The sequence below is a fragment of the Eucalyptus grandis genome, chromosome 6 (genome assembly GCF_016545825.1).
Source record: "Eucalyptus grandis isolate ANBG69807.140 chromosome 6, ASM1654582v1, whole genome shotgun sequence".
In the NCBI taxonomy this organism is placed as follows: domain Eukaryota; kingdom Viridiplantae; phylum Streptophyta; class Magnoliopsida; order Myrtales; family Myrtaceae; genus Eucalyptus; species Eucalyptus grandis.
The window spans coordinates 21,083,787-21,108,419 of NC_052617.1; the positions used below are offsets into that span (position 1 = coordinate 21,083,787).

Here is a 24,633-nt window from a genome sequence, read left to right on the forward strand (position 1 = left end):
GATTTTGGACCACATGGAAAATGGTGCATAAAGATCTGGACACTCTGAAACTTGAAGACAATTGAATTATAGATCTCCAATTTTCAGCTTTTCGATCTTTCACATGTTAATAGAGAGGGCAATCAGCGGTTACCTAATTCTTACTGTAAGTTCTGATTAAGATAGGGAAACATGTAGCATCTTTGATTGCATTGATTGTTGGGCGCAAGCAGGTGTCCTAAACTTACTAAACATAGGATGCAATCTAAAGCATGCTCTAAAGACAAATGGACTCGTCACCATCTGAAATGAGAAGCGAAGCAAGTAAGCCCAGACATCAGCCATCTTTCTCTTTTCCCCTTTGGGTATGAAGCAAGATGTGTATGTGGTGTATTGTGATTGTCAGAACACCAACTGACCTTGCCATGAATGCCATATATCATGCTACAACAGAGCACGTCGGTTATCGATATCAATGGATCTGAGAAGCTCTTGAAGGAAAAGAAGAAAATTATGAAGATTGTGGCGAGCCGGAGTCCTTCAGATATGATGATCAAGACCCTTGCAGATGTCAAGCAAGAAACTCGGAGGTGCTTGGTTGGGATAGGTACTTTGTTGAGTGGTCGGTTACGGGATCCACTAACAACAAATCCTCGGGGGACTAGAGGGGGAGTGTGTTTAGTGGGCGGGACTCGTCAGTAGTAACCTAAGTCCGTGACCCTGTAGTGTGTCTGTTTCTAAGAAAGTTTCTTGCTACTCTCAAGGTGGGTTTTGGGAGTCTTGAGCCATTTTTCCAAAGATCTTTTACTCGAGGTGTATTTCCTCAAAACAAATATCGTTTGGTTAAGTGACTTTTGTTTATTTTTTGCAAAGATCTTTGAAAGAAGAGAGGAAAATCGGAGGGCATGACGACTGGAGAATGGAGATATCGAATAACCGTGGAAGCATATCATTCACCGGTAAAGATTGAACCATCAAAGAGCTAGGCAAAACAACCCATGGTCATGACCTCAGGCAATCAACGCTAAGGTTGCTCAACCTCAACAACCAAGACTTGTGTGAATCCAGCCCTCGGCGATGTAGACCCACAATCATTGTCAATCCTCAACAAGGCTCGCACAATCTTTGGCGGAGGTTAGACTAACGACTCAAATCTAGATTCGTAACGTGAGTTCCAAAGAGAATGATTAAGATGGCAAACTAGAATATGAAAATATTAATGAGGGCAAGTTGGACGAAAAAATATGCATTGACCTTGAAAGCAATAGTCCAGAAATATTGAATGCCTGGCTTAAACTTGCACTGGATTAGGGGACTTTAGAAATGCTAGCTAAGGAAACTAAATACCTCGACTTTGTCCCAAAAACCTAAGGAAACCCAAAGTTTTTTTAGAATACTAAACCAGACACCTTTAGAGTAGTCTTGCTCTTTCTACACATCCAATGTTGCATTGCATTCAGATAAGACTAAGAATTTGTTATACTCAACGTTCATCCAGAAAAGTTGTTTTTACTCCTATAGACTGTGGTTAGCCGCACATGACTCGTTTGAAGTCTCTGATTTGGTGCTTCGTAGGAGTGAGAGTTTGCGCCTTCATAGCTCTTGGGACGGTTCACCTATTTGTACTCTTGACTGAAGTTGGTGATTTGCAGAAGTGAGAGTTTGCGTCTTCATAGCTCTTGGAATGTTTCAACCTGCTTGTACTCGTGATCGAAGTTGATTAAAGAACCGTTTCTCCGTAGTTTTTCCCTATTCACATACAAAGGGTTTTCACGTAAATCTCGGTACGACCATTCTCTTCGAAGCCTCTCGGTGCTTCCATTTTCATTACTGTTATTTTTATTGATTGCTTTGATTGGTATACTTCATTTCTCGCCACAAGGGATGGACGGATCTTGCTTCAGATTAAAAAATCCAAACACCATTATCAGTTCAACCACTCAAGACTTCTTTTAGAGTCACCTTTTCCATTCCTGGGGCAATTGAGGCTCTCTGCGACTTTCCTCTTTGCTTAATAAAGACATTTGTGGTGGGACATAAATCGCTACAGCCTAATTGGGCAATTTAGACATAAAATATGTCCGCAACCCTTGTAACATAAGGATTTGTAGAGAAATCGATGCTCCCAGCCTTTCAGTGATTTTAAATTCAACAAGACTCACTTTCCCAAAAACAAACAAACAACAAAAGACAAAGATTTCCTTGGCTCAGACCCCATTCATAAGTGACCAGTGCTCAATTTCATTAAGAAAAGACATAGCTCTGTTTCCACAGGATATCAATACTTACATGTACACATGTGAGGCAGTGCGATGCGCAGGTACATTTAATCAGAATTAGTGCAACGATATGCACACATTGCACTGACCACTTTCGTCGGCTGGGAAGAACCGTTAATGCATACTCTTTCTCTCTTCCTTGTATTCATTTGGAAACAGCTTTCAGTTTTAGACCACACGGCATCAGACAGGTTCATTTATCAGATTGGCACAGAATATGAAGCAAAAGCCAAACACCTTACTGCAGTCCCCTGTCCATTTCTAACTGGGGCATTATACAACACCACAAACCACAATCCAAGGACAATTAAAAGCAATCCCCAACAAAATGATAAACATCAAGTGATGACAATCTCAGTCCTTGGTAGTTAGAATAAAAGAATGTGCTGCTCAGTCAAAATTAACATGTCAATCACCTATCTCTACAACAAAGAAAGAATGGCCACAAGAACCTAATCTCTATCAAGTCTAAAATGGTTACACAAACAGAGCCTAGCCACAATGTCATTTGAGTAACCTAGAAAATAGCAATGGATAATAGTAAAATATGGAGGAAGCACATATGAGAATTGAACCGCAATCTTTCAGGAATGTATTATGCAACTTGTGCAGTTGCCTGGATTGGTCCATTTGATCTGTAACCACGGCCTCTTCCACGAGTTCCCCTTCCACGGCCACGGCCTGTATACACAGAAATCAAAAGATAAAAATCAATAATTTCACTGGCTTTTTCACCATCTCCAATAGAACTCAGAAAGCAATTCAACTATGTCTGGGATGTTCATAATCCACCATAATTAAGATTGTCACGACCTATTTTTTTCTTTAGGTCCAATGAAATCAGTGAATCCAAACAGATATCGAATACAAATTGTTAATCTCGACTCCATTTAAATGGAGAACATAAAATCTAGATGTTGAAAACACATGCCCATAGCACTATCCTCAGAGTATATCCAGTTCAGTATATAATTGAAACCTATCATTCATAAAACTTGTATCAAATCAGACTTGTCCATGACGAAAAGAATGATTAGAAGAGTACCGCGGTTCTGAGCAGGTGGTTCTTGATTGTATCCTCTGTCTTGTTGTGTATCAGCATAAGGTCCATTGTATCCTCTGTCTTGTTGTGTATCAGCATAAGGTCCATTGTATCCTCCTCTTCCGCGGCCACGAAAACCACGTCCTCTTCCTCGACCCCTACCCCTAGCATAACCTTGGTTGCGGTCATAACCTCCATCGTCATACTCAGAATTCACAAAACCATTCCCTGAAACAAGCAATATTACGTATCACAACTTGAAAGCAAACATTGAGGACTCGCTGATGCAGCAAAGCATATATGTCAATCAGCATCCCCCCTCAGAAGTGCATTAGCATTTTGGTACCACTACAACATAGTATGAGAACAATCTAGTTAACCACAATGCAAGATACTACATACGAAACACTCCCTTCCATGTGATCTAAAAGGAATGCTCAGTTCTGTGAATTCTATACCTCTAGCTCTTGGTCTTCCTCTACCACCACGGCCTCTTCCTCGACCATTAGGTGATCCCTCTATAGTAATGAGGAACATAATTACAAGAAAACTCAAGAAACAACACAACAGTCACTGATAAACAATAGTGACAGAATAATTTCTCAAAGTACCTCCTTCATAATAAAGCTCTGGTGATGTCTTCACCATCTCAGCAGGTAACGGAGGCTGATACCTGAAAAAGAGGGCATTTGCGGCTTGTGATGGATAGAAGACCAAACTCTTAACATGTCTAACTCTCAACATGAAGATTCAATGACAAGAGAAGAACAACACGAACTCACCCAACAGATGATGTGTCCAATTCCTTCTTTGAGAGAGTTATTGTAATCATTGATACATGCCTTGTGGTCTCCAACCTATCCAAACAAGAGAGACATCAAATGGAGAAAAAAAGGGCAATTATGATAATGAAAATGAACACTGTAATAGTTTGCAACTGCACTTACGTGACAAGGCCTTCCTCCAAAGGCTCCCATGTATCAGTTATGTCTATAGATCCGATGGAAGTTACCTGATGAAGACCCACAATTCTTCTCTACAATACATAACCAAAGCAATTTCAGACCACAGCTAACATTTATACAGTAAATAGCATGTCAAAAAGGAATAGTTCAAAACAGACCTTGATTAACTCCACTATAGTCACAGTCTTGTTGATGGCTCTTCCCATTGCCTTGAACACAATTTCTTTCGAACCTTTCTCCTGGATAATGGGGTGAACAAAGTATATTAAGTGGAAATAGATATACAAAAATTTTCTTTCATCGGTGAATGGAGATTCAGAAAGTGAAGCTTAATAAGTACATGCAAGTTTTCCATGGTCTCAATGATTCACCGTACAGATTTGCATCTATGTTGAAAACTGGTAAGGCTCCTTTTCTACTCATCCATGAAATTTTTTCATCGGAGGGGGGGCGCTACACACATAAGCACTAGCGGTCGTGGTAAAGTGGCATTTGAGCAAAAATAAAAAAGAAAGCTTGCGGTCCTACCAAAGAAGCTCATGGTCCAGTTGGTCAAGTCGTGGCCCATTTTGCTATCTTTCTCAATAATCACACTTGTACTCTCTCAAAGTATCTGCAATTGTCTTTCTAATATGTTTTCGTACAAGAAAAACGTGCTGGGTTTATTCTATACATAAATAAGGAAAAGCAAACAGTAACTTCTCTTTATCAGCAAACCCAAATCTAAGTACGAACTATCCTCTATATTACCTAGCACCGTAGCGCGTAAATCGGCTCAAATCCACCAAACATCATCTCATTCTAAGCAGCGCACAACAATCATCATAAACCTGCGACAAATAGCGGAGACAAAACCAGACACGACAAAAGAACGGGGAAAGAAAAAAGAAAGACAAAAACCTGAAGCAGGGTCATGGCGTAGGTGATGTAGCTGCGCATCCTTCCCTGGCTCGTAATCCTAATCTCGTTCTCGTCAATAGGCGTCTCCTCCCTCGGCTTCTCCACTCTCTGGTACCGATCCATCTCCTCCCTGAGATTTTCCCCCACCCCCCAGCGTCACAACACCGACCGTAAGGCCCAACCGGCAAAAAGGAAGAGAGACGAGAGGGACCGAAGACACCCGCACGCCGCGGCAACGCATTGCGCAGCTCACGACCCGCGACCAGAAAAGACCGAACCGAAACCGAAGCAACCGCGAAATGGAGAGAGAGAGAGAGAGAGAGGAAGACGAGACTAGGGTTACCGACACCAGAATTTGTCGCAGGAGACGAGGAAGGAAGGAAGGAAGCTAGCTAGGTTACCGTGCCGGCAAAATGGATGGAGAGAGAGAGAGAGAGACCTCCTCTTCTTCTGCGTCGTCTTCTTCTGCTACGGCTCGGTGGTTTCCTTCCTGCGTTTTACGCCCTAGGGAATGGAGTGAAGGCGTCTCAAACCCTTTTATACGCCAACCGCAGCCTGAGGAGAAAAACCGCCCTAACCAACTCTTTATCCGGTCCAGCACAGGAGCCGGTCCGAAAGCTCCGAGCTGGAGCCGAACCGGTTGTCCGCTCGGACCGGGCCGGCACGACCCGAACCGGAGCGCTGCGCCCGTAAAACAATGAAAGAGGCTTTGAAGGGAATTTTGATGGGCCTGTAAGGGTTGCACTAGGCACACGATCCTGCCACAATGGTGGGCCTGTCAGGGTTGTTCATGGCACATTGGACGTAAGATAATGGGCTTTGACAGGTCTTCTACAATATGGTTTAGTTTTCATAAACAAAAAAATAAAAAATAAACCCAAAGAGAATATGTTAGAATTGTGTATTATTTAGAATTCATGATTAGGCCATGCATGCATTTTTTAATTAACACTTCGCATATATTTGGAAATTAATTAGTGAGGATATGCTTTGCTTGATATTGAGGCTAACATTATTTCTAACAATTTATTTATTTATTTATTTATTACCTTGATTATTGTTTGTCAAATTGTTGTTTGTGCATCCTCGTGATCACATTTCACATGTTAGTGGATTAAATTAAAATTAACTAAGATTGCCTACAAGATATTTTTCAAATAAAAGGAAATGATGTTGAAAGGGCATTGAATTAATCAGACATAGTCTAGTCCCTATATCCATGAATCTCTAGCTTATAGAACTAAAGTGTTTTCATATACTGTACTTAGGTGTCTAATCGACCTACCAATAACTGATCAGTAGTGATTTCTAAATAAACTAAATTGCATGTAAAGCTATTAAATTAACAATCTCGAAATTGCAATTAGTATAAGCTTGGGAGAGTCCACATAAGTTTTTGGACTTAATAATCTATTAGCTTTCTCTTCAGCAATTCACCTCTGGGAAGGTCACCACTCTTACGTGACGGTCCAGTTATTGTTAGTTGTCCTACATAGTGTACCACCATATTAGCAATTTCCAACAAAAAGTGGCAAAAGGACTACATTGGTATTTTGCGCAAAGATTTAAGATTAAATGGGTAAAATTGAAAATGTATAGAATTAAATTCGCATCTATACAATAAGTTAATGATTGATCGAACAATTTCTCTTAAGAACATTCGCATCTATACAATAAGTTAATGATTGATTGAACAATTTCTCCAAAGAACATTCTTACAATCACAAGCCAAGGTAGGGGAAAAACAAAAAGCTTCAGGTGGGAGGGGTTTAGTCTAGTATGGTTCCAAGCGGGCTCCAATAGAATTAAGATGTGATCCTGCCTTTCCAAAGAAGCCAACAATCCTGCCACCACCTAAAGCGGATGGGATATGGAAATCACCTTCATCCTTTAACCATGATTTCCATGCAAACGGCCCGTAAGTGGTCTTCGTGGTGTGTATTTTCAAGTCGCAGATGGTAGTATCAGGACTGTTTTCATTTCCTTTCCGGTAGCCCGATATCGAAACTAGGCGCTCCTTGGGATAATCAAGCATGACCTGCAAAAGAAAAAAAAAGAAAAAAAGAAAGCTAAGCCAAACATGTATTACTTGTGAAAATGTATGAAGGTTTGAAGCTTGAACTCTAGACGTAGGATGCGAGAAGAAGAGCCTCAGTTTCGATGAAATGAATCCGTGCTACATGAAGCTGAGAGCATTATGAGAAGCAACGTCTACATGAATAACTTACAGACAGAAAAAAAGACCGAAAAACTAAGAGAGAGGGATTGAGATATGGACTAGCCTGGTGCCTTGAAGACTGGTGCCTTGAAGACTGGTGTTCTTCTCTGCCATGATGAGAGCATATGACGAAGGAACCATTGTCATCGTACAGAATTCGGATGGAATGAATTACCAAGTGGGCATTGATCTCAAACCCCCTCACATCAGAATGCACTCCATCGTCCCATGGAGTCCCACCAGTACCTCCAAAGGGTCCAATAGTTTTGAAAGGATACAGGTGCGGTAGGGGTTCCGCGTACACTCCTATCGAATTGAGAGCCTCGCCGCATCTTCCATAGAAGCCGATAATTTTGCTTCCGGTCGATGGATACCAAAAGTGCTTCCCCGTGTCCTTGCCAAATGGACCGTGTCTTCCTCTATTACTGTGAAATGTGAGCGACTCGACAATAGCATTATTGACGTTGTCGCCATCCTCTCGCTTATAACCAGAGATCGATATCAAGTACTCCCGTGGATAATCCAATTTAACCTATATAATCTCAAAAGGAAATCCTAGTGGTATCAACAAGACTTATTTGCCAAGTCTAATTTACTAAATCACATGATCCGAAAAATATTAATGTCATATCGACCAATAAGAATGAGTCAGTAAATAGTTACGAATCGGATAGGGAAAAACAAACGCTAACCTTGGACTTGAATTGTCCGGTGCGGCTACCGTGCATGACTGAGCAAACTTGTTCACCGCTCTTGTCATACACAAACATAATGCCACGGATAACAAAGTCATACATTACCTCAATCTCCCTCACACCACTGAATGTCCCATCATCCCACACACATCCACCTAGGCCTCCAAATGGTCCAATTGACTTAATTGGGTAAAGACATGAGATTGGTTCAAAATACGCTCCAATTGCTTCAAGTTGTTCTCCACTCGTCCCATAAAATCCAACGATTTTGCCACCTGTCGCAGGAGATGAGAAGTGTTTGCCCCATTCTTTACCAATAGGTCCAATCATTCTTTTGTTAGTTTGAAACGTGAGAGATCTAATGCCGCCCAACCTGACCCCGGATATAGAAGTCAGATACTCATCTGGATCATGTATTTCAATCTGCATTAATAGACACAACCATCAAACTCACGATTTAAGTCTCAAAAGAGTCTCCCGCCATTGTAGGCTATGTGGGTTCCGTAAGGATTTTACAGAACATTTGTATCTAAGGGAACATACCGTATGGATCTTGACATTCCTTCCTATATTTAATGTGTTTCCATCAACTCCATCATGTGCCTCTAATTGCCACAATTTTTTATTCTCCTCTTCGTACTGAAACCGAATTGATCGGATGAATGGCCATTTACTTGTTTCGAATTCAACAATGATTTTCCTTACATTGGTATGCTCATTGCCATTATCCCAACAGTACACACTTGAACTCCGAAATAAATCCAAACGCTCAAAGGGATAGAGCTCCCAAGATGACCCACTTGAACTCTGAAATAATCCCACAGACTTGAAGGGGTAGAGCATGTTAGAGTGTAGCTCGATTTGTGCTCCAATAGATACAAGAGAATCACCACTTCTCCCAAAGAATCCGATAATTTTGCCAGCTTCCGATGGTAAGGAGAAGTACTGCCCGTCCTCTCTACCAATCGGTCCCCATATTCTTTTATTAGTTCGAAATGTGAGCGAATTCATAGTGGCGGTGAAGAAACCCGCAACTGACGTTATAAACTCATCTGGGTAATCCAATATAACCTGCAAATCGGAAGCAAATTGAAAAAAAAAATCATATAGGGGTCCAATGGATGTGAATCATTGTATTTCGCATATAATCAGCTAGTATTCTTGGAAATAAGGCAAATCATTAATATCAGTTGGAAAGGTGATACAAATCATCATCGACTTTTCTTTTCCTCGCCGGGACTTTAAATCCTCTCCTTCAAAAAGAAACAAAAAATCACAATTGAACTGATAAAAGTTTTATACTCAGGTGGCATTGCCTTTGAAAACCACAAGCAACCATCTTTTAATTGTTTTTATAAGGATCATTACAAATTCCGTGCCGGAAAAATCTGGCCAAGGAACAACTTAATTATAGAAGTCCTAGGGACTGATTCAATCTATTACAAAATAGAATCATTCACTTACCGCAAATTTTATTTGATCCTTACATTGAGAAGTAATAAAGAAAATGAGTTTACCAACCTCATAAATACGTCCCTGGAGTTTTGAACCATGCCTAGCGGATCGAATAGAACCATCCATGTTGAAATAATCAAAATCAATGGAATTAATGGATGACTCGTAGCGGACAAGAATCCTCTTTATATTAGCATATTGTCCATCATCCCAGGAATCTCCACCTGCACCTCCAAAAGGCCCAAAAACCTTAACAGGATATGTATGAGGAATCGGCTCATAGAAAGCTCCGATGGACTCGAGACGAGGGCCGTCGCAACTCCCATGGAACCCGACGATCTTGCCGCCGGTGTATGGAAATGAAAAGTACCTTCCTTCTGCTGTTCCAAATGGTCCATAACTCTTTACATTAGTATGGATTGTTAATGACTTAAGGATGACAACTCCAGAAGCGTTTTCTGTGTGGCCTGAGGCCGAAGTCAAATACTCATGTGGGTAGTCCAGTTTAATCTGGGAAAAAAAAAATCAAAATTCGAAGAGGTGAGGAAAGCAAGACAATAGTACAGGAAATGAGATCGAATATATGAACATCGCATGTATCTAAGGACGACTATTATGCTCGCTTTTCTTGGATTTGTAATGTTTCATTCCTTCTGATTTTAATATCAACTCCTTTTGGGCCCATCTATTTCCCGATAGCTTAATCAAGCGCAACTCGGCCATACAATCCAAAAAAGGAAACAAGAATACTAATGACTTACCTCATATGTTTTGCCTCCTTCATTTGTGCCATGTGAGAGGGGACCAACTGGATGTCCATACTTGTCATATAAAGTAGAGATAGACTTGACTACTGAATCGAAGCCTACGACAATTTTCCTTACATCTGTGTATTTCCCATCATCCCAAATGTCCATACCATGACTACCCCCAAATGGTCCCACAACTTCAAAAGGATAAGCATGAGAAATTGGCCCAAAGTGTGCTCCAATTGAATCAAGATGCTTGCCACATTTTCCATGGAACCCAACAATTTTTGCCCCATCAACTTGTGGAAAATGAAAAGATTCCCCTTGTTCAGAGCCAAATGGTCCGTATGTCTTTCTGTTGGTATGGAATTTGAGAGATTGAATGACAATAGGAGTTTGGTCGTCTCTTATATGGCCCGAGATTGAAGTCAAGTACTCATTTGGATAATCTAGCTTGACCTGCAACAAGTGCAAGAATTTTGGTAAGTGTCCCCATCCTCTTTTTATTTATTTTTTTGGGATCAGAACAACGGATATTCATTACTAAACCGAATTTGACAAATTACGAAAGGATTTAAGGTCCAAACATAAGATCAACTAAAGGGATTGAGGGGGATTTATAATCTAGTCTGTCAGGAGAGAGCTGGCACAATGAACCTTAGCAACTCAATCGGCCTCTTTATTGTATCAAAGACTGAGCAATAATAGTTATATCCGTATGTGAAATATAAATTTCACTCTCTTTTTTTTCGTACTTTTCTATTTTACCATCTAGATGGACGTCTTTACAATAATAGTATGTAAGAGTTTAATATGATCGGTTATCACTCCTTGTCTCATATGCTAATGAGTGATTTAAGCACCTAATTACTTATATTAATATCCTAATCATGATAATTAATAAGGGAAAAACTTATAACCCCGTGAAACTTTAAAGAATAACCTGATACTGACCGTATAAGTTTCGCCATCAAGATGTCCACCATGCTTTAGAGAACGCATCAAACACCCATCTTGATCATAATCAATGGTGATGGATTCGATAACCGACTTAACAAGGACACTAATTTGCCTTACACCAGTGTATGTTCCATCATCATAAGAAACGCCACCTTGACCTCCGTATGGCCCAACTGATTGCAATGGAGGAGAGAGTGAACTATTATCTCCATCAATGCAATCGAGATGAGGGCTCCTCACCAACTTATTCAATATTTCATGCCAATGATCTTTTGACTTATTACTAAGATAGGAACCTAATCTTTTAAGAGCCAGTGGATGACCTCCTGCATAATGAGTTAGATTTTTACACAACTCCTCATATCCTTTAGGTTCTTCTCTCTTGAAGGCATGGCGACGAAAGAGTTGAAGTGCTTCGTCTGGACTCAATCCTTTGACAATGTACTCGTCATCTACCTTGAGAACTTTCAGCAAAGTTCGATCTCTTGTTGTGACCATGATTATACTCCCGGGGTGAAACGATTCTCTCTCTCCAGCTCCAAAATAGTCCATTTGTTCTTTCTTAGTAACATCATCAAGAACAAGAAGCATCTTTTTACGATACATGATACTCTTTATCTCATTGATGTTGGTGTGAATGTCGTCATACGTCTTCAGTCCTTTCACCTTCATGAGATTTTGAAGTAACTTTTTCTGCAAGCCGAGAAGATCACTCCGATTTGCTTCCCCAATTTTATCGAGAAAGACAAAACAATCGAAATCGCCAAGAATGTTATTACAAGTAACTCCCGCCACTGTTGTCTTACCTATACCTTCCTTACCACATATGCCGATCATGCGCACTTCCTCCTTTTGGCCAACCAAAAAACTTTTTCTTGTCCTTCTACTTAAGGGGCAAATTCCTAGCAAGGAAATCATATCTTCTGCCAAATGATCTGCTCCAATTGTGTTTTTCACGAAGTAGAGAGATCGTGTTGGTCGAATTTTCTCGATAAGGTACTTGACTACTATTTCGGTGAGCTTCGATTCATTTCTGATGTTAAACGTGAGGGAAAGCATATGTGAGCACTATGTATGAAAAATAAACATAGGCATACATCAGGGACAATTGTACACAAAATTATAAATATATTATAGGACTTTCAATTCAATTCTAACTTCTAAGCACTTTCAATTATGCGTAATAAACCTTTTAATGATTTGCCAATTTAGTTCTTAATGCAATTTTAGTTGAAATTGCTAACATGGATGACGGCCGTCTTACATGGCACTGTTAAAGGATGGTCAACATTAACATGAACAATTTTTGTAATTTTTCTATTTTTTTTGTTCTTTTATTTTTCTTTTATTTTATTTTCTTTCTTCTTTTTACAACTCTAGGCCAGCAAGGGCCACAGCGCCCTCACCTATGGCCCGCAACCTCGCTGGACTAGAGTTTGAAAAAATGATAAAGAAAAGAAAAAGGAAAATAAAAGAAAAATGAATAATTTTGAAAAATTTAAAAAAATGCAAAACTTATCTAGGTCAGCATCAGCCATGGCATATAAGATAATTGGCTTTAAGTAAATTGTCATTTTAGTACTTTTCAGTCAAAATTAGCCAAAATGATTAAATTAACAATCGTCAAAAGTTTAAAAATAAATTAACTCATCATCAAAAGTTTTAAAACTAAATTGACACAATTGAAAAGTTTAAAATAAATTGGCAAATTGTCGAAAAGGTTTAGGAAAAATTTGGCATAAATGAAAAGTTTATAATTTAATTGGCCATCCTATAATAGATTTAATAATATATGGACAATTTAGAGACAACCACGACAAACATCCCCCATCCACCCACCCCCGCTCACATCATTTTTATTTATAATTTTTGGAAAAAGGGAATCAAAATATTCGGGAAAGTCGAAAGAGACTTCTAATTGTTCCATTCCCTAAAGAAATAACATTAAAAAAGAAAAAGAAAACTCACAGATCGAGATAATAAACTTCGACATGAAGTGAGAATCACAGGAACATACCCATTGACGTGGTGCTTCAAATCAAAACCCGACAAATGCTTAGCCTCTGTTAGGGCATCCCTCCATATTCGTATCTGCGCATCGTCTCTCTTGTTCATACACAGCCTCTCGAAACCTCGTGCAAATTCGCTTCCGCTCGTCAAGTTCGAAACGTCAGCAGGTTTTACGCCGTGAAAGATGGGAACAACCATGTGGCCGTGGTTCTTGAGCTGCCTTCTGCACTCGAGGATCTCGACCAGCTCGTACAGGCACCACTTGGAGTCGGCATAGTTCGGGGAGAACACGACAAGGGCGAACCTGGAGCAGTGGATCGCTCTGAAGATCTTGCCCTGGATCTCCTCCCCAGTGTCTTCTCTGTTGTCGTCGCTGAAGTAGTCGATCCCCGCCTGGTCCAGCCCATGGAAGAGGTGCGATATGAAGTTGTTCCGCAGGTCGATGCCTCTGAAACTCACGAACACGTCGTGTTTCCACTGATGAGAAGACGAAGAAGAAGAAGAACAAGACATGGATTTTTTTGTCTAGTTGATAAGCGGTGAAGAAACTTTGATTGAGAGGCTATAAGTGTACAAGGTTGAAAAGACTTTAACAGGAGACTTCTTCACGATGACTTCGAGGAAACAATGCACGATTTGACACTGACATAAATTTCAACACGGGTATTTTTATTTTTATTTTTTTGGGCCAGGTCATCTCCAACTAGCTTGCTTGAATATTAGCCTTAACCTTGTCTATTTTCTTTCCATATTTTCTGAAAATGATTAAACTCAATATGAACGTGGATTTTTACCCAGGAAGCAATGAATGGTGTGGGATGCATTTGTTTGGCCGGAAAAGTCATTAAAGTCAATTGGAGACATGATGTTCGTGACTGCCATAAGGAAATCTGGCGTGTCCAACTTGGATTTATTTGATGAATTTTATCAGTTCCCACCAACATTGGTAAAAGGAAATGGATGGAAAGGCAGGAGTAAAATCTCTCCCTCTCTTGCCTACTAGTAGTTGTACTACTACCTAATTAGTAATTTGGCATGCGGGAAATTTTAAGACAAACTTAAGTGGCAGCTCTGGAAGTTCGTGACTTCATCTCCATTGACGCTTCTCATTTCACCGGCGGCACAAACCTTCGCCAAACCACAACCACATATATGTCACATGCCATTATCTACACCACAGATAGGGTCTTTTTCTGTCTGAAATTGTCTGAATGCCTAAATTAAACCTCCCAAATTTAAACCTAATCCCCAAAATCCCCAAATCTCCCAAGTTTTCCAATTATATTAAATGGATCTTTTTTTATAGAAAAAAAAAATCGATCCTTCTTTCTTCTACAAAGAAGACAATTGTCATTTGTTGACAACTAATAAATTGAGTCGTGAATTAAAATATGCTTACATTGAGGCCTCTTATTGTAAGGAATTTCCTAATATGGATTACATTAATTGATTTTATAATTTATCTTTTTACAAGATTGGTCTAAAGTGAGATAGAATGTTCATTAATTAGTTTAATATGGGGCTGGCCAGTGTGAATCGAGTTGAACCTGGCCCATAATGAGAGAACCTAGTTGGAAACTATATAAATAATGCTTAAGTCTCTCCCCTAACCGTAACACACACAATTATCCTCACAAATGTGTGTTTACTAAGTACTAAGGATGAGAGGCTATCTCATTGAGCCAATGATTTGTGGAGCAATGGAGGAGAAGTTCTTGAGTTGGATTGTCACTATCCTGCATCAAGAACGGTGGTTCAAATTAGGTGTGTAAATGTCTTTACATAATTACATATGTGTTCTTATATCTAAATATGGAGATTTGGGTTGCGTTTTCACGTCTTACATGTGGCATCAGAGTAGCTATAACTTAGAACTCGAATGCATAGATTTTTGCCCCTATTTTCATTTTTTTTATTGTTCAATAAAAATCAATTTTAATTATAAAAATGAAATGGGTTCATCAAGACAAACAAAACCATGGCTGACGCTTTGCCCAAAGAGGCCGCACGTGCCCCCACGCACGGCCATGCACCGCTGGGGCATCGAGCACGCGCCCTCATGTGCTCTCACAGGCAAGGCACTACTCATGTGTGAGGGTTGACGTCATGCTGAGGTCAGCAACCCCCAAGAGTGCTCCAACTTGACCTGCTGATTTAACTTGATTGACCATTAACCAACCCCATTGACCCGACCTGAATCCGACTGTTGACCCACCCGACCCGGTTCACTGTTGACCCAATCGGTCAACCAGTTGGATCGGCGATCAAACCAGTCCAAATGGCCCATGCGTGCGCTACATGCACCATGCACTGCACGCACCGTGCACTCCAGACATGCATGCAAGCACGTCCGAACTCCAATTAAGGCGTTTTTGGAGTCTTTGTGTTCGTATGGAGATGCTCTACAGTGTGATGTATTTTTTTTTTTTATTGAAAATATGTATGGAACCCTAAACACACATGTTTTTTGGGTATTTTTAGGATATCTTCTGTATTTTTCTATAATTTTGGAAATACAAGTATAAGCACACATGTAAATCATCACATAAAGATCGTGTAGAGTATGATTTATTGAAAATATATATAACTTAACTTGTATCAATGAATAAAGCTCTGTAATTCGCATGATATGTGATTTTAGTGATAAATTACCCATGTCACTAAAATTAAAATTACATGTATATGGTGTATGTGAGAAGTAAAATTTATATCCACAGTATAAGAGAGTTTTGAGGATTCGATTGAGTTGTGACCGCCAAAATGGCACACTTGATTGGGTTTGAGAAATATCAATCTCGTATAATGATGGGATGTCTCATGTTCTAATGCGCGGTCATATTCCCAAAGGAAATGATTGTGTATTAGTTTATTGAGGAATACATTAGTATGGTGGAATTATTGATCCTAGTGGTTCATACACCCAAAAGTGATAAATTCACGATGGTTTGAATATATTCTTATGGCCATTGCCATGTGAGAGTATACAACTACATATCATGTAATCTACCCAAAGATGATTATGTGATTATACATGTACCTTTCTAAACATGTACTTATACGTCTTCAAGTTACACAGTGCTCACATGATGCTAGTTATATATTACTTGTTTTTCAGTCACCTTATTTGTAGTTAATAACCTCATAACTATTGAAGTTCAAATTTTAAGTAATGGAAAGAGGATTTTCTGTTTAGAAAAAGAGCAATCGGATTTGTCTATTTTCCATGAAACGCTCTATTTGGGAACACTTGAAAAAGAAATGGTTTACTAGCTGACCGCACAACTAAAAAAATGATGAAAGCCTTGATGGCTTAAAATTATGTCTTGTCTAATATCGAGACTAGGACACATTTGCAAGGACTCTTTAATATAAGATATAATGGTTATGATGAGGTTAGGGATTACGTTCTAAGAATGATAGATTTGAAATCTAAAAATCATACTATATAAGAACTCATAAAATCACTAGTCATTCTAATAGTTTGGATCCTAAGATAGAATCTTTCAAAAAGAATTAGCGACTGTTACTTGTTTTTAAAGGAAAGGTCACATAAAGATACACTGCAGTAAGTAAACAAAATTTGGTTGTCTAAGTGCGAGCCTATATTTAATGATTTTTTCGCATTATTTATGAATCAAACACCTATCATAAGCTCGTCCAATTCATGGTGGCTAGATAGTGGGACAGCAAGTTTGTTGTGTTTATTATACAGGGATTTATAAATCTAAGGAATCTAAATCAAGATGAATCATAGCTCAACGTTGGAAAATAACGATAAAGTCGACTTTGGATATATCATTTTAATTTTAGATTATTTCCTTAATCTAGTATTAAGAAACATGTTTTATGTACTTTCATTTTCACCACCACCTACGGTGGCCTAGCTAGATAAGAGCTCCCATGAAGTCTACCTAGCACGAAGGAGTTCAAATCCCGCGAGACGCACAGGATCTTAAGCGCGACGTCGGGGTGGTGGGTCCTCCGCTAGCATTACCCTAGGGTTTACCTGTCGGCTGCTGGTTGTACGGGGTTCCCTGTGTATCAAAAGAAAAAAAACGTTTAGTTTCCATATCTTGTTTAAGCATATGTGGCTACTTTTTTTATAAATTTAAAAAAAAAATGTCACTTTTGTGTTCTTTAATTCGAATAGGATCGAGTATTACATTATGTCAAATGGATTGTACAAATTGTGTTTAACTCACAATAATATAGACATTGCATATACGGTTGAAAATGATGTTTCCAAAAGTTTTTTTGCCTAAGGAATAATCTTATGCATTAACGTCTTTGTTACATGTCTAGAGAAAGAGTAAAAAGGCTGATAAAATTGACATTCGATCTACTCTTGACAGTTTTGACATGTTAGAGGTCATTTACATTTATCTTAATGGACCATATATGATAACATTGTGTAGAAATTTTTTATTTCAATATAGTCATTGACGACTATTACTTCTGTAAGGAAAAGTCTGAATCTCTAGATAAATTAAAGATTTTTTTTCTAACTAAAAATTAAAAAACAGTTGGGATAAGTCTTAAAGGTTGTCAGACTTGACCGTTGTGGTGAGTATTCTGGCAAGTATAGCAATGCTACATAGCTTAAAGGGCTATTGTCAAATACTTGGAAGATTTGGGATGGTAACTTAATTTACTATACCCGAAAATCCTAAACAAAATGGTATGGCCTAATCGCATCATAATGGATGTAATGATGAGTATGATTATTAGGACTATTTTACTCAGTTTTCTATGGGGTGATACTTTGAAAGTAGCATTTTCACATACAAAACCGTGTTTCTACCAAAATTGTTCCATTAATTCTCTTTGAGTGATGGATTTGACGTAAACCTAGCTCGAACCATCTTAAGGTTTAGAGTGTCTTGCAGAAGTGATATTATATAATTTAATGTTAAGTAAGTTGGAATCCAAAACCACTCGGTATTATTTTGTTCTTACCCAGATCATTCAAAGGGGTATTGATTTTAATGAATGTACAAGAATTATAGAATCACAAACAGTCAAGTTTTTAGAGTTTGACGTAACCGCAGAGGATAACTGCTCTCAGACTATTAAAGATAATAATATGGTGGAGATCATTGTGTCTTTGTCTTTGCCTATATAGACAATTATGAAGTCTCCTACACCACAAATTAAGATTGTTGAAATTCAGGATATTGTTCATGAGATAATTCTTGATGAAATTTCTCAAGCTTCTTAGATGCAGAATGAAGTGGTTATAACTCTACTCAGGAGATCTGTTAGACGCGATGAAAGACGATATGAATTTATGAAACATAATTGTGTTTGGGAACTTGTTGAGTTGCTTGCAAGGTCACGAACTCATTAGTTGCAAATGGGTAAATAAGACGAAAAGAGATTCCAAAGAAAGATTGGAGAGTTTAAAGCCAAATTGGTAGCCAAGTGTTTCAATCAAAAAGAAGAGGGTGAATAGTGAAAAAAATATTCTAGTCTCTTCTAAAGATTCTTTCAAAGTAAACATGACATTAATAGCTCATTTTTATATGGAGTTACACCATATCAATATTAAAATTATCTTTCTAAATGGATACTTTGATAAAGAAGTCTATATGGTGCAACTGGAAGATTTTGTAGCAGATGATTCAAATAAGCTTATGTGTAGATTGAAAAATGTTAAAGTTTCATAGTGTTGTCACTTCATTCAATTGAGAATAAAATAAATTAGTATATATATTATAAGGTCATCAGGAGGAAATTTCTTTTTGCACACTCTATGTACATAACATCCTGCTTACAAGTAGTGATCTTAAATTACTGCATGCAACAAAGCGGATATTATCGAAAAATTTGACATTAAGGCCCTTGATGAGACATCTTTTGTTCTTAGCACTGGGATCCATAAGGATCATTCTCACCACATATCGGGTTTAGCCTAGAGGATGTTTGCTAATTGAATTTTGGAAATATTCAATATACATCATTGCAAACTAGGAATTGCTCATGTCATTAAAGGTGATGAATCGAATATATCACATTATCCTTATTCAGACATTGAGAAAACTCAATTGAAGTATGTACCTTGTGTTAGTGCACTTGAAAGCATCATGTATGTGTAAATTTGCACTAAACCAAATATTACTTTTGCAACAAGACTTCTAGGCAAATATTAGTTAAATCCAAAACATGATCACTGGGTCAATGCCTATGAGGTTTTTATATACTTAAAGAAGACAAAAGACTATATAATGATTTGCACACATGTTCAAATCCTGTAGCTAGTAAATAATTCGGAGACAGACTTTGCTAGCTATTAGAATGATATGAAGTCAATAACGGAATACATCTTTATATTAGCAAAAAGTGCAGTAAACAGAAATCTATGTCATTCTTTACCATGTAAGCGGAGTTTATAGCATGCTTTTCGACTATTACTCAAGCTATTAAGCTTTGAAATCTCATTTGGAAGTTGACTGTATTTGACTTTACGGATAGACTCATGCCGTTGTATTGAGACAATAACTCTTCAATGATGTTTCTTAATAATGACAAAGGTCTCAAGAGGCCTAAACATATGACGGTCAAGTTTTTGACTATAAAAAAATGGTATAGAATAGTAACGTTATAGTAGAACATATTTTCACAGATAATATCTTTGTTGATCCATTAATTAAAGACCTTTGCCCTTGTGTTTTTGAATGACATGTCGTTAACATGGGCTTAGGAGCATTATGAGATGCCGTTATTTAGTGGGAGCATTTTCAGTTTTGATTTAATAAAGTTTACATCTGTATTTGTTACATTAAGTAACGATTTGATATATATCAACTTTTGCATTTAATAAAATATTTATGAATGTGCCGTTATTATGTTGAATACATATTAATAAAAGTCTCAATGTATTGTAAAAACCTTGATTGAAGGCTAGAGGCATATAGTTATTAATTTTGAGCATATGCATTGTTACACATAAATAAATGTTAATTATAAAGACAAGGCATATGTGAGTTCACTAAAACTATAAAGACATTCTCTAGTGATAGGTTTTTGTGACATTTAAGATAAGCGAATGGTGACCGACAATGGAATCTCTCTATGAAAAGTGTTATTTATTTGTCACAGTACCATATTGAATCCATATCAATAAAATTAAAAGCACTCGTGATCATGAAAAGCTCAATGTGTACATATAGTTACCGCCATGTTTCGGGTCCTCCTACTGTCCTGTGGAGAAAAAGGGGACCAATCTCGCTTGATGAATTGTGGATTTTTCTTTGGCTTTCATAATGCTCCTCACTAATTAATTTACTTGTTACATGCGATTCGTAACTTTTCTAAATAGGACGCAATTCCTCCTTTGTCGTCGGTTACTACGGTCTGTAATGTTCCATAAAAAATTGTGATTTGCCTAAATTTACTGTATATATCTCTTCCTATTATTAGTAAATTACTTAAGGGATCTTAACTTTCCTTTGGCGTACATAATTGTCATCACTAATAGTTTTTTAATTGTAAACTATCCTTCCGCAGCTTTTTCTTGGAGGGCCTAATTTTTTCTTGGAGGTCGCAAATTCTCTAAAGTCCCATGGTTCGTAACAGTTCAAAAAATAGTAATTAATCTCAGTTAATAAGCAAGCTTCTTTTGTATTATTGTTAGTACGATATCTAACTGATTTTGTAACGTTTTACAGCCTATGTGTCTGGAATTTTATTCATGCATCGCAACTTTTCTTAATCAAACATAAATGTGATTATCTTTGCATCCGTAACTTTCATTTAACGTGGGCTAAGTTACGAAAACAAACCGGTTTTGCAAGGCAAAATCGACTAATCACATATTTCCCCTTTTAATCCAACTTTCCACGTCGAGCATGGGACCCGTCTTAAAATATCACTTAGGTTGCCCGTCCTTTTCGTTCCCTCAACACGTCCAATTGTCCAATCAGTCAAAGTAGACGGGCGGCTATCGTCGTTCAATCATTTCTCATCTGTTTCTGCAAGCAAGCCGTGTGGAATGAATTCAAACCTATTCGTCCTCGAGCGAGCAAGTTGCCTCGTCAGTTTCTTTAGTACAATTCCAAGTCCACCCCGAAATTGAGTCTGAACTTTCAACTGAAGAGGCAAAGTCTGTTGTGATGGCGAAACTTTTATTCGTTGTAACTTCTTGCTTACGACTTTCGTATCCTCTCTATGACAAATACATTTTATCTAGAAGGAAGCGTCACGCCCTTTTCTGATAGTCTCACACGATGGCGCATTGATCTTGTGGGAATCGAATAAATCGAGCAAGATGCATTCCGTGTTCTTCATGCTAATGCCCCACCTCATTTGCTGCATATTGACCAAAAGCACAGTGCTGTGCAAAGCCTCATCCCTAAACCCTATTTTTTAAACCCTAAATCCTATATAAACTCCAAACCTAAACTCTAAATAATCCTAAATGACCCACAAACCCCAAATAGACCCTAGTAACCCTCAAACCCTAACCCTTTGATAAACAATTTCCGGAAAATAACTGATAAAACATAGTAAAAGTCGGTCAAAGACAATGGCGGAAAGGAGGAAAGTGGAAATTGTCATTTCCATAAATTTTCAACATTACTCGGTTACGTGTTTTGATTTTTTTGATTTTTTATTTTTTTGGTCAATCACATGTTTTGGTTTGACAGGCTTTAGATATGGCAAGAATGTACAAAACCTTAACCAATCAGTCCACTCTAAATTGATCCACACTTCCATTAATACATCCTCGAACGAAAAGATGCTTTATAAATAGACCTATACCAAACCATCTATATCAACTAACAGTCTAAAAAAGACTTGGTCCTATTAGTCTTGTTGGTCTTAATATCTCTATAAGTTACTAGTCTTACTACCACTTTTAACCATCATCTTGAGGTCCATATGTCACTTACGTCAATCTTTCGTACAATTTATACCTCAAAGAATAAATTATTATAGTCTCAAATGATGTATACAAATTATTATTATTATTATAAATAATAAAAGCTCCCCGTATATAAGATATACTCCTAATTTTCTTACGCACGCTTATCCAATCCTCAATGATATCTTTGGGAGCACTAGTCTAAATGTCCCCGAACTCCGAACTTGACCAATCTATAAAGTATTTTGGAGTGAGCCTAAGCTCGTTAAAAAATAAAAATCTAGGTCCAAATTGGGAATTCTACTCACATGTTGACTGGAGATCGCAATAGCATGGTAACAATCAACAAGTAATATCACATATGATTGTCAATAGATAAATGAACATATTATTTAAGCTCATTGAAGATATGTAACCATGTGTTATATATGAACCACTATAATTATGAGTTCAATAAGAAAAAATAGATTATATGAGCCAATATTCAATTTAACACTCAAATGCATACAAATGAACATACAAATCTCATGATGCGCAAATGCTTATTGATATACATTGGTGAGTATCTATTTTCTACTTAACACTAGCTAAGGCTCATCTCGACTAATGAGATATCGCCACCACCAACTCATGGAAAAAGAATCATATACACATCTTTGCCACCTCTCAACCCATCCATCACAAGTGTCCTCTATATCGACAAGGATAAATATACAATTGCATTATCGCATGATGATATCTATTCCATGTTCATTCTCATCAACATTCGTACTCAATTTTTTTTTCTTTTCTTTCTTTTCTAAATCTTAAGCCTCAAGTCCATAATATCAACAAAAAGGCTATTCAATCCGTACCAGGCTACACAAGCCATATCAATTGGTGTATGAATTGTAGGACTTTATGTCACCCTATACAAACCCATGTTAAACGACAAAAAATCTTTCTTTTTTTTGGGGTTTTATACACATACACAATGAAGGAATTCACTCTCTCGTGAATAAGCCATGACAAAGATACTCATTACATGGCATCATTCAGATGCACATCATTATAACACAACAATTGCTAAGTACAATTATATATGATAATGCAAATAATATCAAACTAATTTTTTGTCATTTCCCATATTAATAAGGAAAACCAAATATCTATTTATCATCATTTGCAAATCCACAAACTCTCATCCATTAAACAGTCATCGTTTAGAATAAGAGTTCACAGTATTTTTACATTGCATAAATTTATTGTTATTCGGAACTTGCTATTAAAAACTAAAATGTATGTCCAACCACGTGATCCATTACACAAAGGACACTTAACTTTCTCATTTCACCTCGTACATGGCGTCAATCACATGCATATATAACAACAATAATATAACCTTGTACATGTCACAAAGAATATCAACATAGACATTCCTCCATAATTGTGCATCAATTTACAATACATTAATCTCTTGATGCGTTCCATATGATAAAATGGGCTCTTACGAATCATATCCGCCATAATCACTACATGTCGCATAATCTCATTAGTGCAAATCACATGGCATAAACCCCAATGTGGCTTACATCTCAAAATCTCTTAATCTAGCTCTGAGAATCAAAGGTCATTCATTTTCTCATTGATCCATATGAATCTTATCGATACTATATAAATGTCCCGATTTTTGTAAAATTACAAAACAACCCACTTTTTAAAATGTGTAATTAAGTCCAAATTTTGACTAGTTAGATAAATTGTCTAAATTAGGCAATTAATTTAAAACGAACTAAGAACCTCCAATCATAGGCATCCTTAACGTGCCAACAGCCCCCCAAATTTTCAGTTTTAGAAGATGAGACATCTAATTTGCTTTAATTATAAAACAGCATCTAATCTGCAATACCAGATTTGTTACCCAATTCCTTTTCCTTTATTTATCCACCTTACGCACTCACTAACAATCGTTTTAATTAACAAAGTTCACTGTTCACAGAATAATGTATATGCTATGAATTCACGTTTTTGCCCTTGTATTAAACTAATATACTATTTATGCCTTTACATGCGTAGTTTCATCATTACACTATCAGAAAAATTACCAAAAACATTTTAAACCCATTTTAATTATGTCAATTCAATCATAAATCTTTTTTGTCAATTAAATAATAAACATTTTGCATTTATGACAATTCAATCCAGCTTGCCAATTTGATCGGAAATCATTGACATAGACACCAATTGTCTTTTGTGGTGCGGTCGGAGCTAAGTAGACAATTTTTTTTTAATTTTTAATATTTCTTTGATTTTATATTTTTTTTTAGCTTTTTAATTTTTATTCCTTCCTTCCTTCTTTTGTTTTTGTTGGCAAGCTGTGGCCAGTAAGGGTTGCCGGAGCTCACCGGCCACTAATGAGGGTCGCAGCCCTCATCCAGCCTAGCACAGAGAATTGAACCGAGACAAATTGCAGGAAGACCGACAAGGGCGACGGTTCATCGACAAAGCACGCATGGTTTCAAAATACTCACGACAGCGG

General features: G+C 37.6%; 2 protein-coding genes across 6 annotated transcripts; both read right to left on the reverse strand.

Annotated features, from left to right (window-relative positions):
* Positions 1–2,572: 2,572 nt before the first annotated feature.
* On the reverse strand, positions 2,573–5,706 carry LOC104448871 (ribonuclease P protein subunit p25-like protein). Of its 4 annotated transcripts, none has more exons than XM_010062798.3 (9): positions 5,605–5,706; positions 5,166–5,295; positions 4,424–4,504; positions 4,248–4,336; positions 4,083–4,157; positions 3,912–3,973; positions 3,759–3,818; positions 3,304–3,528; positions 2,573–2,939 (listed from the first exon to the last, which is right to left on the reverse strand). In XM_010062798.3, the coding sequence occupies exons 2-9, from the start codon at positions 5,286–5,288 to the stop codon at positions 2,854–2,856; spliced, it is 801 nt and encodes a 266-aa protein (XP_010061100.1). In that variant the 5' UTR covers positions 5,289–5,295; positions 5,605–5,706; the 3' UTR covers positions 2,573–2,853. The 4 variants fall into 4 exon arrangements, with proteins under 4 accessions (XP_010061100.1, XP_010061099.1, XP_010061101.1 ...); XM_010062797.3 differs by having other exon boundaries at positions 5,567–5,692; XM_010062799.3 differs by lacking the exon at positions 5,605–5,706 and adding an exon at positions 5,513–5,532.
* A 1,030-nt stretch (positions 5,707–6,736) lies between these two features.
* Positions 6,737–13,860, reverse strand: LOC104451657 (jacalin-related lectin 4). 2 transcript variants are annotated; one of them, XM_018876777.2, is made up of 8 exons: positions 13,260–13,860; positions 11,237–12,275; positions 10,295–10,741; positions 9,600–10,043; positions 8,622–9,149; positions 8,076–8,501; positions 7,466–7,915; positions 6,737–7,206 (listed from the first exon to the last, which is right to left on the reverse strand). In XM_018876777.2, the coding sequence occupies exons 1-8, from the start codon at positions 13,763–13,765 to the stop codon at positions 6,940–6,942; spliced, it is 4,107 nt and encodes a 1,368-aa protein (XP_018732322.1). In that variant the 5' UTR covers positions 13,766–13,860; the 3' UTR covers positions 6,737–6,939. The 2 variants fall into 2 exon arrangements, with proteins under 2 accessions (XP_018732322.1, XP_018732321.1); XM_018876776.2 differs by having other exon boundaries at positions 6,737–7,203; positions 7,448–7,915.
* Positions 13,861–24,633: the final 10,773 nt, after the last annotated feature.